The sequence below is a fragment of the Tupaia chinensis genome, unplaced genomic scaffold (assembly GCF_000334495.1).
Source record: "Tupaia chinensis unplaced genomic scaffold, TupChi_1.0 Scaffold144702_1, whole genome shotgun sequence".
Taxonomy (NCBI): Eukaryota; Metazoa; Chordata; class Mammalia; order Scandentia; family Tupaiidae; genus Tupaia; species Tupaia belangeri.
Window position 1 is genome coordinate 3248797 of NW_006204563.1, and position 13936 is coordinate 3262732.

General features: G+C 38.6%; 1 protein-coding gene across 5 annotated transcripts in view; it reads left to right on the forward strand.

Annotated features, from left to right (window-relative positions):
* EPS8 (EGFR pathway substrate 8, signaling adaptor) overlaps nucleotides 1–13936 on the forward strand; it is a 209188-nt gene that overhangs the window by 166131 nt on the left and 29121 nt on the right. For all 5 annotated transcript variants that reach the window (XM_006167330.2, XM_014583770.2, XM_006167332.3 and 2 more), the window contains 2 exons: nucleotides 3834–4017; nucleotides 7622–7752. In XM_006167330.2, coding sequence (XP_006167392.1) covers nucleotides 3834–4017; nucleotides 7622–7752 — 315 coding nt within the window. The remainder of the gene's footprint in view (nucleotides 1–3833; nucleotides 4018–7621; nucleotides 7753–13936) is intronic.

Sequence of the window (13936 nt, forward strand, 5' to 3'; positions counted from 1 at the left end):
TCAGCAGGATGGGGAGGATTTTCACAAATACCCAGGATGGAAAGGGCATTCCCAGTAGAGAGAGAAGAACAAGTGAACTCATGAAACAGGAAAGTCACGAGAAAGGAATATGCATATAGGTTTAGCTGGATATATATGGACTTGGAGCAGTAGATGATTGTGGAGAAGGGAGGGAGGAGAAAGGGGCTTAAATGAGACAGAGAGGGATGAGTAGGGCTGGGTTATTAAGGCTTCTGATGCCACACTAAAGAGAGTGTGGTTCTGTAGAACATGACATAATTGCACCTATGCTTTAGAAATAGCAGTTTTGTAGTTGAGTCTAACAAGGACAAGGACAAAGACAAAAGTAACTGGGGACAAGAGGCCTTTTGGGATGTTACAGCTGTAAGAGAGATCCTTTATTAATCATTATGCTCCAGGACTAGAACAGTGGCAGTGGGATTGGAAAGAAAGAGGAGGTAATTTAAAAAGTTACGCATTTTTTCATATGCCTTTTAGCTATTCGTATATCATCTTTAGAGAGTGGCTTTTTCAACTCATTCTCCCATCTTTTAATAGGATTGATCGTCTTTTTTCGAAACAGCTGCTTGAGTTCCTTGTGAATTCTAGTTATCAGTCCCTTATCTGACGCATAATTCACAAAAATATTTTCCCATTCTGAGGGCTGTCTATTCACACTAATTACTGTGTCTTTTGCCATGCAGAAACTTCTTAGTCCGATGTAATCCCATTTGTCTATTTTGGGGATTATTGACTGTGCTTTGGGGGTCTTAACATCCCTCATTGTAAGGGAAATGCAGATCAAAACAACAGTGAGAGAGCACCTAACCCCAGTCAGAATGACGAAGATTAAAAAAAAAAGATAAGTGCTGGTGGGGTGTGATGAAAGGGGAACTCTCTTACACTGCTGATGGGAATGTAAATTCGTCCAGCCACTGTGGAGAATAATTTGGAGATTCCTCAAAAATCTGCAAATAGAACTACCATATAATCCAGCATTTCCACTCCTTGGTGTCTACCCAAAGGACAGAAGAATACTTAATCAGAAAAGTGCTTGCACATGGATGTTTATTGCGGCACTATTCACAATTGCTAAGTCATGGAAACAACCCAAATGCCCACAAACAGATGAATGGATAGAAAAACTGTGGCACATATGCTCTATGGAGTACTTACTATTCAGCCATAAAAAAAACCCAACAAAACCCTGGCTTTTGACAGGAAGTAGATGAATATGGAAGATTTACTGCTGAGTGAAGCAAGCCAGGCTACAAAGGAGAGGCATTGTATATCCACACTTAATATATACCGAGTGTCTGCACTCTATGACTGAAACTAATTGACTAAAGGATATAGAAGCACAGTATATAGATGTAAATACCAGATATAGTGTGTGTGAAAGAGGAGGGTCTGAGGAAGGACATTTAGAAGAAAAATAGGGAGACAAAGCATTAATGGCACAAAGAAATGTGGTATTATCTGTTGAAGATATTTTATAGTTTTATCAACTGTACTAGGGAGAAATGTTCACATGTTGAAATATCCATTTTGTAAGCCAAATAATAATGTGATTGAATGTATAAAAGAAAATGAAATTTTTAAAAAAAAGCAAAAAAGAAAAGAAAAGAAAGACTAGTAGAGCAGAGTTTAAGGTAAACATCATAATAGGATGTTCTTTGTAAGAAATGATGAATAATGGCAACATCCTTTATTTGATTATTGTACGCTGCATGCAAGCTTTAAAATCCATAGTGTGCTTCTCTAAGATTTACAAAATGTAAATGCAAATAAACTTATAAAAATACTAAAAAAAGAAAAAAAATACTATCCATTGATTTAAAAAATGTCTCTGATCAAAATAAACTCATACTTTAATTCTGAAAAAAATAAATAAATAAAAAGTTGTGCATTGACCTATGCATTGACCATAATGTGATTGTGGGAGACTAATCATTAACAGTTGCAGTGCTAATGCTTGCTGAGCAGAGCAAGATAAAAAAAAATGTTCTAGTTTGTGAATAAATAACTTTTGTTTTTCTCATTTATCCAAATCTTGTTATTTCTCTCACTACTTAGAGTAAATCACTTGGTATGGTCTCTTACGTGTTTGTTTTCCTAATGCTTTTTAATGTGCCAGCCTAAAAGTCAAGGACTGACTCATAAATTTTCTTGTTCTCCTATTGAAAAGCATATAAGCCATTTCTTTGGACTTCGGCAACTTCTTGTGTTGGGCAGGAGTATATACTCTGAATGGTTTACAAAACAGAACAGTATTTCAAAGTACTGCAATTATTGCTTTTATATTAAAAATATTATTAATTTATGTTACTTATATACCAATATACAATACTCTGTATCATATTTTTATCTCATACTATGTAAAAGTTGATTAAATATTTTTAATCTATTAGATTATGTATGTTATGACTTTATGATAAGTGTAGGTGGGATCTTTTCATTTTTCCATGAAGCTTATATTGGGTCATTGGAAAAGTCATGACACATTTGCACAGAAAAACAGAAAAATATGGCATGACTTTTCTGATGACCCAATAAAATCTATTTGTTTTCACAGTACAAAAATACCTCAAGCTGTTTGTTTGGGTCCTACCTTAAAATGAGAAAATTAATGACCATCTGAAAAACGACATCAAATGTAAATATATGGTTAGTTCTTAGCATGATGAAAAGAGTCATTTCAGATTCTGGTTCTTAAGAGTATTCAGAAATGAATGAGCTGATTTAAAAACTCATAAAGATGAGAAGAATTGTGAAGGTATATATAATCTGAGTAAAATGGTTCATTTCACCATAATAGAAATATGATGTGAAGAATGAAATCACATATGAAAGATAAAGCAGCATAGTCAAGAAAAAATAAAGCCATAATTTCTGTCCTATTTACTTTTGTGGTTTGCAAGTGATTAGGAGCCTGTAGAAATGTCTCAGTTACTAAATGATGGTAAGGATTATGAACAGATTAGTCTACTTTACTGATTAAACTGGAGCTGATACATTTAACCTACAGCATTGGTCTTCTGTTTGATTTTAGGGGACTTTGTAATCTAAAATATCACAAACTGTAGGAACATACTGGGTTATCTCTTTTGAAGGACATATCTAATATGCAGAGATTTCTTAATGATGGGAGGGGAGTGGAGGAAAAGATGAGAATCTGAAACTCCTTTAGATACCAGAGAAGTTCATACTTTTCTTATCTCCTTCTGACTTCACTTCCCACACATTTTTTTTTTTTTTTGGAGAGGTTTTTGCTACAGGGTGCATGTGCTCACCAAGCAGACAGAGACAGAGAGACAGAAAGCGAGAAATCACCTCCCCAGGGAGGATAGCCACGCCGCAATCCCTTCTCCTCCATTCTCCTCTCGGGATCTTGGACACGCATGCACACATGCCCAGTGTGAATTTTTAAGCCTCTGGGTCCAGGATGCGAACTGCGGTCGACTACATGGGAGTCCAGTGGCATAGCCATTGCACTAACTGCTGGTCCCACTTCTCACACATATTTTTAAAAACCTATATCCATGTTAAAAAGTTGAGTGGAATGGAAAGTTGGCCCAGTAGAGTGAAAAGAGGTTACGCACACAAGAGAACTGAATCTTCCTTTCATTCTCGTGGTGCGACCTAATATAAATTTGTTTGCTTTTCCTTTGGGGATGTATGAGAAGTAGACTAGATATGTGTTATTTGTATTTGTTGCTACTATTTGTTTTTGTTTTTTTGTGTGTGGAGCAAGCCTTACCGAAGATCATTGTGAGCATGGATTTCTTTCTTAATTTACTGCTTATGTGTCTTTAATGTCTTCCTGCATACAGAGCAGAGTGGCCAAAAGAACAGTTTATTCCACCGTACGTCCCTCGGTTTCGCAATGGTTGGGAACCCCCAATGCTGAACTTCATGGGTGCGCCAATGGAACAGGATCTTTACCAACTGGCTGAGTCTGTGGCGAATGTAGCAGAACATCAGCGCAAACAAGAAATAAAAAGACTATCCACCGAGGTAAAGTGTCCTTAGCATCACCTTTTGTAGATAGTGCAATAACGAGCGTGCTCTTCTGCCTGTGACAGTGAGTCCTCATTTCATTGATCCGAAGATCGTTCTGGAATCAGTGGCTCAATGTTACTCTCTCCTGCTGCCCTGAATGACCCTCCTCTCTTGCTCTTTGTCATTTTGGTGCAGTTGCTTTGTCCCCTTGTTAAAGCACAACTCCAGCCCTTGTCATTCTCTGGTGGCCTCCTGACACCCTCCCACTGCCCTGGCCCTTGTTCCCCTCTTTGGTGATCCTTTCTTTTTGAGTACATACCTTTTCTCCTTGTCGGTGTACTGCCCTACTGCCCCGTGGCTGATTGCTGTTTTCTTCTCCCATCGTCAGACCCGAATCTAGCTCTCCTAAGCTCTCCTAAGCCTGTCTGAAGCAGCTCTTTTCCAAACCTCAAAACTCTCTTTTTTTCCCCTTCCCTCTGCTTCCCCTCTCCTCACCATCCCTTCTTTTCTTAGTTCAAAACCACTGCAGTGTTCTCACTGATGAGAGGACGAAGCCTTTCCTGGACTCCAGTCCTTGGACTCAGATGATCATAATTTATAACACTGTTCTACCTTGAGGAAATTGTAGAATTTCTTCTGTCAAAGTATTTAGTAAGATTTAGAGTATATCCTCTTGGGGGAGTAAATTGAGGGTATGAAATTGGGTATGAAATCTTGTCACATTGTGCAGAAATGATTTTTCTATGACTCCTCTTGTTCTGTTGGAAAACACGGAAGTTGAACCAAACGCTGATAATGATCAGAACCCGAGCAACGAGAAGAATGAGGTCTAGCTTGAAGAAGCAGCAGTAAATGATAACTAGAAGCTCCTGAGTTCCAATTTTCTGTATTTAATTTCTTATTAATTTTCTCCCAACTACCATAGTATTTATAGTGTGGCAAATATGATATGAAAGAATGAACTAATAAACCACAGCAATTACTTCCTGGACAGACATTCATCAGAACTAAACTTCTTAAAATCATTCTCTTAATAGAGAGTTCTTTGGACGAAAACAATAGTATTACAGGACATTGGTAAAATTCCTGAAACTTTAAAATAAACCATATGTGCTTCTTTGAAATTAATTTTTTTTTCTGAAGCAAGTTTTTCTAGCTGCATGTAGGGGAAGAGGGTAAATCCAGCCTGCCCTGCCCTGTGAATGAGTAATGAAGATAAGTCTCACTGTTCAGGGTGGCGAGCATATAGCCCTGACTGTATTTTATAGTTCAGACTTCATCACTGTGAATTTTTTTCCCACTTAAAGGGCTGCTTTTCTAGAGGAAAAAAAATTGTGATCAAACATTAAATTATGATATACTTTCTGTTGCTATAGTTACCAATGACTATTTTCAAATCATAGAATTTGTCAGCGTACAGTCCTCACATATTGAATGAGGAAGTATACCTGCTTTATAGCGTATGCCTTTGAAAGTCACTTCCGTGTGTTCTTTTCCAATTGGTGTATTTAAGGAGAGAGTAATGTTTTCTGGGCTTCCACTGTATGTCTATTCTCACCGAACAATTTTTTTTCTTTTTTTTTTTTGAGAGGTTTTTCGCTATAGGTGCATGCGCTCGCCAGACAGAGAGAGACATAGAAACAGAAAGCGAGAAATCACCCCCCAGGGGGGATGGTCACGCCGCAATCCGTTCTCCTCCATTCTCCTCTCGGGATCTTGGGCACGCACCCACACGCGCTCGGCGTGAGTTTTAAGCCACCGGGTCCAGGACACGAAGCGCGGTCGACTATGTGGGAGTCCAGTGACATAGCCATTACGCCAGCTGCTGGTTCCCTCACCGAACAATTTTAAAACAGGATTTATTGAGAATCCTTCCTTGTCATGAGTTATCATTATTCTGCTCTAAAGTATTTTCCATTTTGTGGCTTTAATATTTATTCAGAGGTTTTAAAAAATGAAATAAAAAACATATGCTAGCAGTCGTAGGGGATTTTATGCCTTGAATTTTGTGGGAAAAGAGGCTAAATAATGGTGATTTAAAAATGCATAAAAATGTAATTATTCCCCAAAGAGGGATTTTATTACACTTTATGACTACTGTAATAAATCCATTTACAGTAAGACTGGAGTGATTCAGGATCTGGTGATTTTGTTCAGAACTGAAGGGCATAGGTGATGTGGAGTGACAAATATGGGTGGGCAGGACTCCCCTTCTGTATTTCCCCGGGACCAGCAGCAGTACCAGACACGACAGCGTAGTCATCACAGTTAGTCATTTGTCATCATCTCTCTCCTCCCTTTCAGTGCTTCCAGTCATTCTCAGTGTCCGGTGACTTCATTCGGGCTGACCTCACCCTGCTGTGTTCAGAACTAGGCCCCAGGTGTGAGGGATTCTAACAATTTCTTGCACTCACCCCTTTACAATAGCCTTTAGTAAAAAAAATTATCTAATCATGTTTAGTGCCTCACCTCTACCTTAGGGAAATGATAAACAGAGTGCATTGAGCTCAGATACTGAAGTGACTGAAAGTTGTTTATTTGTGTTCATGTTGAGGACAGTGTCTTGACATACACACCAAAGGAATAGTATAGTGTGGGCATTTTGACTTCAACACTGGTCCACTGGGGACACACCACCTACAGTCGATAGAAAAACTCAGTCCTCCTTCTACTGACTTTGTCCTTAGAATTAGCTAGTAACTATGTACTAAGACTTCTGAGCCATTTCCGCTTTCAAATATTTTGTGCCAGAAGTCTGGGAATTGAAATACCCAGGGAATCCCAGTGCTTGAGTGTCTGTCGTGCTTCTCCCGTACTTCACTACGCAGGGAAACAGTCTTTAGGTGATGTGTTTTGTTTGTTTTTCTCCTAATCTGAGCATGTGGCCTCTTTGGTTTTAAAACCATGGTGCTCAGGGGCACCCTGAGCTCGCCTTCTCCTCTCCGTAGCATCTAGTGGGTTTGTGTCTGGATTGTGGTAACTCCAAGAAAAGAAATGGCTCCAGGATCGTCTGTTATCCTGGATTCTTGACTCTATCAGTCAAGATCAAGGTATTTGTGCCTTTCTGTGTTTTCCTCAACAGTAAATCTGATAACAGTACTGCCATTAAAACAAAGAAATCAGTACAGTTTAGAAAAAGAAAACTGAGATGATAGTATAATGTGAATGCATAGACTTCAGGTTATTTTCATGTGATAATTACTTTGCTAGAGTGGTGAAGGTCTGTTTCATAAGCATAGAGAACTAGGGTTCAAGTTTTATGTGTGTGTGTGTGTGTGTGTGTGTGTGTGTGCGTGTGTGCGTGCTTTTCCACCAGTTTTATTTTATACATCTGTTAATAACTTAATCACCTCTTACCGCAATTCCTAATAAAGAAATGTACTGCTTTTATACATGGTTATTTCTAAAATTAAGATATAGTATTAACAGTAATGACTTTTCTTAATATAAGTAGGTCTTTGACAAAAATGTATCATTCCCACTTTATAATTCTTTAGCAGAGTAGCCAATCACTAGAAAATGAAACTGATCACAACACGGGGGAGGGTTCTTTGCTGACATGAGTGCTCGTTCAAATAGTATACGGTGATTCTTTAATCTGCCCCACTCTGTCTTCCAGCATTCCAGTGTATCCGAGTACCCTCCAGCTGATGGCTACGCATTCAACACCTACACAAGAGGGCCCCCGCCTCTGGACCAAGGGGAGGCTGCTGTTGCTTTTAAGCCAACTCCTAATCGCCATGTAGATAGGTAAAATTCAGTGGGCACCAATTGAAGGGCTGCAGTGGATAACTGTCTCTGATTTAGTGCTAAGAGCCATGACAGGGTCTGTATTATCAACTCTTTAAAGTTCCTCTGTTAATTATTTGATAAAGTTTCAGTTGTTCCTTTATAAAACTAACTTTAATGAACAAAAGATGTCTGGATCTCCTGGCTGTAATTCTCATTTAGTGCAAATGTCTTCGGATGGGCTCCCCTTTTTAAAAGGTACTTCTGACAAAATATGTACATTAAGAAGAAAGAAGAGGGCCAGTAGGTGGCATGGAGGTTGAGGCACTAGATCCACAGGGCTGACTGCATGGATCAAGGCCCAGACCTGGTAGTTTGAGAATCACGCCAGTTACATGTGTGTGTTTGCCCAAGATCCCAAGAAGAGAATAGAGGAAAAGGGATTGCAGCATGGCCACCTCACCTGAGGGCGGAGCTTTCTCACTTGCCATCTCTCTTTCTTTGTCTCTCTCTGGCAAGCATGTGTGCTTTATAGCAAAAAAAAAAGGAAAACAAAAAAAGAAGTAGAATTGTCTTAAGCCTCTTCATTAGTTTGTACCAAGCAATCTCTAAGGATTTTTCCAGCTCTTACAGTTTTTTTTTAATTTTGCTGGGGGTGGTGGGGGGAGGGGACAGCAGATGTGTGATGGTTAAGGCGCTAGACTCTCACATGGCTGACTGCAGTTCGAATCTTGGACACTTGAAACTTACACTAGGTGCAAGTGCATGCATGTTCCAAATCCCCAAATCTCAGAAAGCAAATGGAGAAGGGATTGTGATGTGGCCAACCCCCCAGGGGTGATTTTTTACTTCCCTTTTCACTGCCTCTCTTTCTGTCTCTCTCTGGTGAGCACATGTGCCCTATGCAAAGAAAACCCTTAAAATTTTTTTTCTTTTTTTGCCAGAGGGGTGCATGTGCTCACTGGAGAGAGACAGAGAGAGAAGGAAATGAGAAAGCACTGCCATGGAAAATGGTCACACTACAATCCTTTCTCATGCATTTCTTCCTCTTTTGGGGATTTTGGGTACAAACAAAAGTAAGCCTCCATATTTTTCAAGCTATCAAGTCAGGGACTCAAACCACTTACTCATTTATCTGAGGTCTGCCCTCTTGACCAGCATCCCATGCGCTGACCTGCTCTGTAACTTTTAAAGGAAATAACTTCTATTTTCTCATTATCTAACAAATCAAACTTTCCTTTAGATAAAAATAAACTAAATTTAAACTATCTAAGAGGGATCAAGCCTTGTCATTTTATCTTTGTGTATCTTATCTTTACTTACAAGTTTCACATTTCATTTATTTCTCCAGTATTTTCACTCTCAAAAAATGTAGTATAGGCAGACATGGAAAATTAGACTGGAAAAGAAATAAAAGAACTTGAATAGGTTCAATTTTGTTTTAGTCTTGTTTTCCTGCAAGTCAGGTTTACTTAAGGTTGACACACAGAGCTTGAATTTCAAGTCACCAAGTATGAGACTCGAACCACCATCAGCCATGTGGGGATCTAGCACCTTAACTACCATGCCACATGTTGGTTCCTGTATGCTTTTAATAGAAGCTTAGGAAGGTGGTATTTCACATTTTTGCTTTTAGTCATGGAGGATGACCAGTGGCAACAGTTAAGTAACTGATATGGAAATTTTACAGGTATTACTCAAGGGGCACCAGTTATATATTAAATCAAGTACAGGAAAAGTCAACAATGAATAATGTATTTTGAAAATGCCAATATGTGAAAATATCTTTTAATTATATAATTAAGTTTTAGTAGATATAGGTGAAATCAGTTTGGAAGATTAAACATTGGTTCATTGGAATTCTTAACTAACTCAGTACCCAGCCTGTATTTTCCTTTTTCTTTGTCTTACATATCAATATTCTAGAAATTATCAATAATTAGTCTTTCCTTTTTCCTTTCTTTCTTTGTATGGGGCTCATGTGTTTGCCATAAATATATATACATACATATATATATATAGAGAGAGAGAGAGAAAGAGAGAGACAGAGACAGAGACAGAAAGAGTGAGAGAAAATGAGAAATCACACACACACACACCACCACCACCACCACCACCACCACCACCACCCTGGGGATGGCCATACCACAATCTCTTCTCCAATTTCTTTTGTTATTTTGGGCACACACGTACACACGCCCAACATGATTTTCAAGCCACTGGGTCCAGAACTCAAACCATGCAGTCGGCCGTGTGGAATCCACCCTCCTTAACCACCATGCCACTGGCTGGTCCAACAATTAGTAATTCTTACTTTTTCTTTTTGTTTTATTATTGTAGTAAAATGAGATGATTTTCCACAAGTAGAAAACTATTTGAGTACATTTGTTGTATGTGTTTTGAGTTATAGTACATACTGATGCACTTTGAACATCCCTGATATAAATTTCTGAAATCTAAAATCCTTCAAAATTTGAAACATCGAAAGCTGATCTAGGGCTACAAGTGGGAAATTCCACACCTGCATTCATATGAGAGATTGCAGTAAAATGCAGGTGCACACATGCAGCTTATTCAGTATCCACAAGGGAAGAAAAGACCCTTCCAGCTTCTTCAAATGTGATATATCATTTCTTTGTATGCCCATACTTCTGCCCCCTCCAGCAAGCATAGGCACAAGAGGTTTCATACACAGAATTATTAAAAATAGTGTATAAATTACCTTCAGACTGTGTATATGAAAATTAATTTCATGTTAAGATTTGGGTCCTGTCCTCAGTATATCTTATGTACATGCAAATATCCCCAAATCTGAAAACATCCAAAATTCTAAATAATTCTGGTCCCAAGCATTTCACGAAGGATACTCAACCTGTACTACACAATGTGCTATCACGTTCTATTTTCAGACCACATCTAGCACATTGTGGTTACTTAGAGAGTGTAGATTTATTGATGGATTGAATGACTAACAAGCAGATGAGAGTGTGGCCAACATTTCAGAGTCATTACCTCTCTGTGTCCTTCACCCAGCAATCTGTAAGGTATCACATTATTGATGGAACCCTTTCCTGTTTATTTTGAGCAGCTTACAAACACAAGCTCTTTTAAAGGTTTACCTTGATTTTTTTATTTGTTGATTTATTCTTTGGACACCATCTTCTTTTAAAATAGATTCAACTTAAATTATATGCAGTTGAAGTAATCCTATTTTTAACAAAATAATGAAATAAAATATACAGTTAAGAAAGAGGGAGGATAAGAATTAACATGTATTAAATAGAATGGTTGATAACTGTGATTGAATTTCAGATTTGTCTTTACGACTCATGGCTGTCAGAGCAAAAAGAGAAACAATTTGTTATTACTAGGAAAAAGAAGTATATGTCAGCTCTTTTCCTACTATTAAATTCTCAAAACTACTTACATCCTAGAACTTTATAAAGCATGGGATAAGTGATTTAAGGAACTTTTTTAATGGTATCCTCCCCCCCCCCATCCCATTTAGAGAAAGTTGTGGTGCATTTCATAAGTTTTCTTTAGTAACTTTTGATAAATAAGAAATTTAAGTGGAATATAGTGAAGGATATTCTGTGGAAGAATAATAGCCTCATAGTGATTAACATATAGCTAGAGAAAGAATTTTTTTAGAGAGATTTTTGCTATAGGTCACATGCGCTCACCAGAGAGACAGAGAGAGAGAAAGCAAGAGATCACCCCCCAAGGGGGATGGCCACGCCATAATTTCCTCTTCTCTGTTCTCCTCTCGGGACCTTGGGCATGTACACACACACAGGCCTAGCATGCGTTTCAAGCTGTCATGTCCAGGACTTGAACCATGGTCAGCCATGTGGGAGTCCAGCGATGTAACCATTTTGCCACCTGCTGGTTCTGAGAGATAATTTTTTAAAATATGCACTAAGTGGTGAGTGGTTTGTGTATCTTAATTGTTTTTATGAATGCCATTTCCAAGCTGGTCTTAATAGGAGCTAAATCAGTTGATAGAAACCTGTATTATTGATGTTCTCTGTTGCTATGAAAGTTTGTCTTCATTATTTCAAACACTATCTGAAAGTTCTGGTCTCATATGAAATAGAGGCCTGTATTTTGGTTTTATTGTTATTATTGTCAACTTTGAACTTTACCACATGCCAGACATGCTGTAAGTACCACATGAGGTATATTCGTTGCTCATTGAAATCACCTCTCATTAGGGAGACCATATGCTGAATTTAGAGCCTTTGCCTCTGAGAGATTGTTGTTTACTGCTATTCAGATGTAATATGTGTTTTAGAGAAGTTCTCAGACTATGGCTGTCTCCATGTCTGCTAAAAGGCATTTCTGTTATTTCAAATCAGAAACAGACACATTTGATACATTCTAGATTTCATTAGAAGTTTTGACATCTGAAAAATGACAGATGGCAATTTTCCATTTGATAACCACAATCTGTGCCATATCTGGGTTTAAGCTATAGAGAGGAAGAAACTGTAAACCATAAAGATTTGGAAATTCTGAAGCGCTTTCTAAGCACATAGTAGGTAAACACCACTGCGGCATCTAGAGTAGCAGACTTCAAAGATTCCCACAGCAAACTTCTCTTTTTGACTCACAGATTCAGATACATGGTGGCAGAGTGTTATCCTACTCTTCGTTATAATACATTCAACTCAACACTATTAGTAGTTATTATTTCCAGATCACAGGAGAGAAGAACATGAATAAAGACAGACAGAAAACTGAAACTACATTTCCCAACTTTCAGGGTGGTTGAGTCTCTCTTATCCCTCAAATGAAATCTTAATAAATATAATTATGTAAGTAGATAAAAGCAGAACTATTCTAGTGTGAATGAGGTGGAAAACCCATAGTATACAGTTTTTATATGATTACTACCAATGGTATGTAATAACTTATTTGCAATTTTGCATTTTTCATCAGTTTTTTTTTTCTCTTTTGCTATACCCATTAAAACAGCCAATAGGCATTGTAGCTTATAGGTCTTTGTCACTATCGTCTTCTTTTTTTTTTTTTTTAAGAGAGGTTTTTGCTATAGGGGTCACTATCTTCTTTTGTAAAGGAATTATTATTTAAGAGGTAAGAAATAGCTACGACAGGATCTGTTCTGGTTACAGCTGTCCTGTGGTGTATGTAACTCAACATCCCCAAAACTTGGTAGGGAACAGGAAGAATGGCCACTTGACAGGGAAAGATGAAAAAACATCTTTATTCCCTTCTTGCTTTTTCCTCTTATAGAGATGTGTGAAGAACTATGGGAATGAAAATGGAGAAGATTAGGCCGTGAAATTAATAAGCAAGAGTTACAGTTACTATTTTATTAAAATATATGAAGATATGTATTTAAATCTCTAATGTCCATCTAATGATTAGGCTCTAAAGATACGTTACTTGGTTTTTTTTTTTTTTTTTTTGAGAGATTTTCACTGTAGGGCGCGTGCGCTCGCCAGACAGACAGAGAGAGACATAGAGACAGAAAGCGAGAAATCACCCCCCAGGGGGGATGGTCACGCCGCAATCCCTTCTCCTCCATTCTCCTCTCGGGATCTAGGGCACGCACGCACACGCGCCCGGCGTGAGTTTTAAGCCACCGGGTCCGGGACATGAACCGCGGTCGACTACGTGGGAATCCAGTGACATAGCCATTACGCTAACTGCTGGTTCCCCGTTACTTGGTTTTTTAAAAATTGTTTTGTGTGCTTTTTTTTTTTTTTTTTCTTTTTTCTTAATGGGCTAGCCCTGTAGCTTAGTGATTAAAAGGACTGGATCCCAGAAGGCCCACCATGAATCAAATCCTAGCCCAGGGCTTGAAAAATAACCTGGATTGGGCCAACAGGTGGCATGGTAACTAAGGCTTCCAATCCCACATGGCTGACTCTGTTGTTTGAGTTACAGAACTGGCAGTTTGAAAGACACACAGACCTGTGTGTGGGGATGCCCAAAATCCTGAGAGGGGAATGGAGGAGAAGGATTGCAGCATGGCCATGCCCTCTAGAGGGTGCTTTCTCACTTTCCCTCTCTCCCTATCTCTCTGGTGAGGGCACATGCCTGACAGCAAATTTAAAAAGAAAAAGGTTTTTTAAAAAAAATTATAAGGTCTGAGGACCAGCAGTTAGCGTAATGGCTATGTCGCTGGACTCCCATGTAGTCGACCGTGGTTCGAGTCCGGGACCCGGTGGCTTAAAAC